This window comes from Limulus polyphemus, unplaced genomic scaffold (genome assembly GCF_000517525.1).
Source record: "Limulus polyphemus unplaced genomic scaffold, Limulus_polyphemus-2.1.2 Scaffold4155, whole genome shotgun sequence".
NCBI lineage: Eukaryota > Metazoa > Arthropoda > Merostomata > Xiphosura > Limulidae > Limulus > Limulus polyphemus.
The window spans coordinates 40,043-45,445 of NW_013669765.1; the positions used below are offsets into that span (position 1 = coordinate 40,043).

At 35.0% G+C, this 5,403-nt stretch overlaps 1 protein-coding gene across 1 annotated transcript in view; it reads left to right on the forward strand.

Moving 5' to 3' along the window:
* The window catches only part of LOC106470674 (sodium/potassium/calcium exchanger 4-like), a gene marked incomplete at its 5' end in the record, with an annotated part of 55,754 nt that overhangs the window by 34,688 nt on the left and 15,663 nt on the right, over positions 1-5,403 (forward strand). The window contains one exon of the mRNA XM_022399322.1: positions 1,892-1,961. Coding sequence (XP_022255030.1) covers positions 1,892-1,961 — 70 coding nt within the window. The remainder of the gene's footprint in view (positions 1-1,891; positions 1,962-5,403) is intronic.

The following is a 5,403-nucleotide window of genomic DNA, read 5'->3' on the forward strand; positions in this document are numbered from 1 at the left end:
TAGATGTCGTAACAATATGTAGTATTCCACATAATAATGCTGCATGTATGAACAAAAAAATATTTGGACTTTGGCTCATATGGCACAGCACACGCTTCGTATGCTGGACGTCGAGGAATCAATCCCGTCTATCTCCTATTTTTTTATTGTTTTTCCTAAACAATATTTTGATAGTAAAATAATTTTAGTACATACATTGTACGCGAAGCACGAGTTTATCCCCTAGTATACAGGAAAACTAATCACAACAAAATGGCGAATTGAAAACTAGCACGAGGCGATTGGGTCAGTTGCGTTGAGACTACGAGCCCCCGTGTTCTATTGTACTACTTATAATGTATTCTTTTCGTTAATTATAAGATATTCACAAGTAATTCATTTTCTAAATTAGATGTTTATCTGTATTTAAATATTGTCTTGTAATTAAATTTTATTATTATTTATTAGATATTCTGGAGTATCAATGTATTCTAACGACAATATTTCAGTAATGATTAATGTTAAAATACACAAGAATATCTATTTAAAAATTAAACATTATTTCATCGATCAACGATTGTCATTCAGAAGGATCTGCCAAAAATACATGTAATTTTTGCTGTAGTTTTCGGCACCAGGCGGTTTGATAAGTTATTAAAATGCACTGTTTTTGTGTATACATAATTACTTTTAATGAGATATCCTCGTGTAACTTATTTTTCATTAAAACATCTAGTTTAGCATATGTGTATCTTTAATCATTAATACAGTTTAACTTTTTGCGTCAACGGTAAGTCTACGGAACTAGCGACGATAAAATACGGGGTTCGATTCACCACGGTGAACACAGCAGCTAGCGACATCTAGCTTTACTTAAAATTAACCAACTTAAATTTTTCATTGAGCCTCAAACTACTTTGGACTTAAGAAATTATATATAAACGTAACTACACAGAAATAATATATAAATTCAAATTCGCGTTGAAACTCTACATTTCAATCAAGGCGATATATTTCACTAAACCATATGAACAGACCAAAGGTGATTTTCCCTTCTTGTCAAAATTATCGGTGTTTATTAATCAGGGGCGGATTAACCCTCTCACCACGAAGCTGATTAAGGGTCAGACGGGCCTGGAGCTACAATTTTCTACCAGGCCTATTATGATCGCCTCTAAAGACTAAGGTCATAAAAACTGAACCTCATAACGGGCCCTTTTTGAGCCCGGACCTGGAGCTACAGCCACAATTGCCCCCGCCTTAATCCGCCCCTGGTACTAACAGCTTTAATAGTCAAGTAAATATTCATCAGACATCGTTATTAAAACACATAGAAGCTAGATGTGGGTTATGAATAGCGTGCCAAGCTGCGTATGTGATCTCACAAGATTCGAGTTGTAATATCGTCGAACACGCTCTGCACTTTCGGCTGTGGGTGCAGTATAAAAGTAACAGTCAGTCTCATAATTCTGTTCAAGAAGCCGGACTAAGTTGTTGTGGCTATGAATGCCAATGACTGGTCGGTATTTAAAATTAGGGACGGCTATACCTGACTTCTAGGGGGTCTCTGACCTGACTATTTAGCCCACGTTGTACATAAAATGCCGTTCAGGTTAAAAATACAAACACCATTACTAAAAAAGATTAAAAGTATATGAATGAACAATTCACTACGTATTTTGAATGCTGTACAGCATATATATACAAGCAAAGATATTCAAAGAAACTTATTTCTTAGAATTACAGTTTATGATTTCCTATTAGTTCGCATATTCTATACATATTATAAATATTTTTTCGGAGTTACTGAGTTACATTTCTTGCGCTTACTCTCACGTGATGCATTGTTTGCAATTTATCCAAATTTCTTAGGTTTTTAAACTTTCCTGATATCCAATTATTTCGTTAACAGATTACAGCTACGTTCTTGCTAATCGAGTCGGAGAGTCCTAATGGTGACGTACTGGGCTGCATGTCGGGAGGTCTAAGGTTTTAACCGTGATATGCTGCTGAACACACTCCACGCTTTCAGCTGTTGAGGAGTTCTAAATGTGAACAGTAAATTTGTCTTTTGGATTAAGAGAAACTCCAAAGGCGACAGATTTTTCACACTAGGTGTCCCCCTTTCTAGTCAGCAGTTATAAATTCGGAATGGCTGTGCTTGAACTTGGGGGGTTCTTAATGTGAACGTTTAGCTAATATGTCGTCTAATGTGCCGTTCAGATTAATAATGCCAAATACCTGTTAACTTAATAAGTAACAAACGTCAAAAAGTAAAAAAATTAATGGTAGTACCATTCACAAATATAGAACAATAATTATAGCCACATTTTACATGCTTCAAAGAAACCTATAGAACGAGAATTTTAGTGAAATACTATTAGACCTCAAAGAAATAAAACTTGAAAAGGGAACATATTTGATCGTTAATTGAAGATCTGAGGCTTAAAATAACTTCTATTTAGCTCTTGGTACTAGAAATAAACGACCTTGTAACACCAAAGTGTTGTTTTTATTTAATTAAACATCCAATGTTTCGCTTTACAGCTTCTTTAGAAGCGTTCACTAAAACTCAAACCGAAACTGACAGTACAAAGTTTCAAATGATTTAAATAATAAATTATATTCGAATCTATAACGTACATAAGGTAGATTGTCGAGCCTTAAGGTAAAGTCAAGAACATTTATGTTCCTCTTGTCATTTGAATGATTTAGGCTAATTTGGATGTTGAGGTCTATGGAATTTAGAAATTCTAAAAATTGGATTAAAGAAGGAAGACCGTGGTTCCATAGTCCAAATACGTCATCGATGTATCTAAGCCAGAGATCAGGGTCGGTGTTGGTATCTTGACGCCACTTATCAAGTGTCGTTGTTTCAAAAACGTGCATAAATATTACAGCATAAATAACAGCGACTCTATTACGCATTGAGACACCACTGTGTTGGAGATACAGTTGGAGGTATAGTTTGTTGTAAAGCGAAATCGTTTATTTCTAGAATTTATATGTCTTCTGTATATCAATATGCATTACAGAAATTATATAATGAGTTCTACTGAGCTAATCAAATTATATTAAATTTCTAGTACAATTTGTAGAGAACGTGTACCATTTACGCCTAGTACAATGTGTTTTGTTTTGCTTTAGTTTGTATCAAACTTTGAAAGTACATTACACAGTAAAAGGAAAGCCTACATGGAAAAGTTAAATACAATTAAGCAAAATAAGTAAATAATGTTTAAGTTATTATCTAAAATAACTTTTGTTAAATTTAAGACAGAAGCTAGCCATTACATTTGGTCATTATTAGTTTTTATTTTCTCGTCGAGTATTGTGAGAACTTTCAACACTCAATATATAGTGTTTAACTACTGTATGCTTTGTTTATGTCCAGAAGCTTATTCATATTGACACGGTCATGGAAGGATTTCCAATGCAGATGGTCTTAAATGTATATTTGAGGACTTAATAAACAGGCGTTTGTTCTTGCAGTGTTTATTGTGCATGAAAGGAGATCTAGTAAGAACCTGTTTTAGAGTCAAACCTGGTTTCTGTACGATTCTAACTGAGAGACTGCATTTTTTCACAGTTTTCCATAATTTCTTGGTAATGGTATATATGGTCCATGTAGCTGAAGAATTCTTGTACAGTATGGTTCTGTTTTATTGTTATTGGAAAAGTATATCTCCTCACTCCATCTTTCTCGCTTTGCCTTCCAATCGTTGAAAATGTAAGTTATGTTTGTGTTCGGGTACCCGCTTGTAGAATAATCTAAGCTCAGTCGTTTTAGGATACCGTGTTTTTGTGTTCGAGCACGTCCTGCAGAGCTTGTGTAATTGTTTCATAGTCACTTCTTTCCTTACAGAGGATGGTGCGACTGAAAGTGTAGAATTTTTAGTTACTAATGGTTTTTCCTGTGTATAAACGTGTGTATTTTTCCATCTTCCTGTATTACCACTGTCCAGGAAGGCAAGTGTGGACATATCGTTTGAGGTTCCAAGAATGATCTTAATTTTGGGATTTAGCTTATTAAGGTGGTTGTGTAAATCAATTAGTGTTCAATCCCATAATTCCAGATCCTAAATACGTAATCTATGCAGCGATAACCAATCTTAGTTTATTCTTTTTGAGGTTCCTTTTTCAAGACAATACGTGAAAACAACAGAATCAACTACAGCAACCTTATTACCCATTGCAATATCTTGGATTTGTAGGAAAATATCAGTTACAAAACGGTAATAGATATTAGTTAGAATACAACGAAGAGCCGCTTCCATTAAATAAATCGACAATACCAGAAGGTCTATGGTATCAGGATTTTATTTAAAGGTTCGAGGATAGTCGTTATCGCTTCTAGAACAGGTATGGGTGGATATAATGCAAGCATGCCAAAACTAAACAGAATGATGCACGGTTTACCTCACCACTTGCGAGCTTCTGTAAGAAATGTTGGGTACTAAGTAAGTGGCTAGGTACCACAGTCAAAAGTCCATGTAAAATATTCCCCATTGACAAACTTTCTGCGGGTGACCTATACACTGAAATAATAGGCCTTACATGGAAACTGGGTTTGTGTCTTTGGAAGACTATAAAGATCCGGTATTCGCGAGTGTGAGGGTTTTTAATTGTCGAACCGGAGATGTGGGTGAGTGTGTGAGTTGTTGGACCGGAGATGGGTGAGTGTGAGAGTTTTTAATTGTTGAGTCAGAGATGTGGGAATGTTTAAGTGTGTTTTGATGAAGTTCAGTATGTAACTTACCTTAATTTCAATTTCTCTTGTCAGTCTTGATTGGTTTTAACGTAATTGGTAGTGTCTTGTAGATGTGGGTGAGTGTGTGAGTTTTTAATTGTTGAGTCAGAGATGGGTGAGTGTGAGAGTTTTTAATTGTTGAGTCAGAGATGTGGGAATGTTCAAGTGTGTTTTGATGAAGTTCAGTATGTAACTTACCTTAATTTCAATTTCTCTTGTCAGATCTTGATTGGTTTTAACGTAATTGGTAGTGTCTTGTAGATGTGGGTGAGTGTGTAAGTTTTTAATTGTTGGATCGGAGATGGGTGAGTGTGAGGGTTTTTATTTGTTGAGTCAGAGATGTGGGAATGTTCAAGTGTGTTTTAATGAAGTTCAGTATGTAACTTACCTTAATTTCAATTTCTCTTGTCAGATCTTGATTGGTTTTAACGTAATTGGTAGTGTCTTGTAGATGTGGGTGAGTGTGTGAGTTTTTAATTGTTGAGTCAGAGATGTGGGAATGTTTAAGTGTGTTTTAATGAAGTTCAGTATGTAACTTACCTTAATTTCAATTTCTCTTGTCAGATCTTGATTGGTTTTAACGTAATTGGTAGTGTCTTGTAGATGTGGGTGAGTGTGTGAGTTTTTAATTGTTGAGTCAGAGATGTGGGAATGTTTAAGTGTGTTTTAATGAA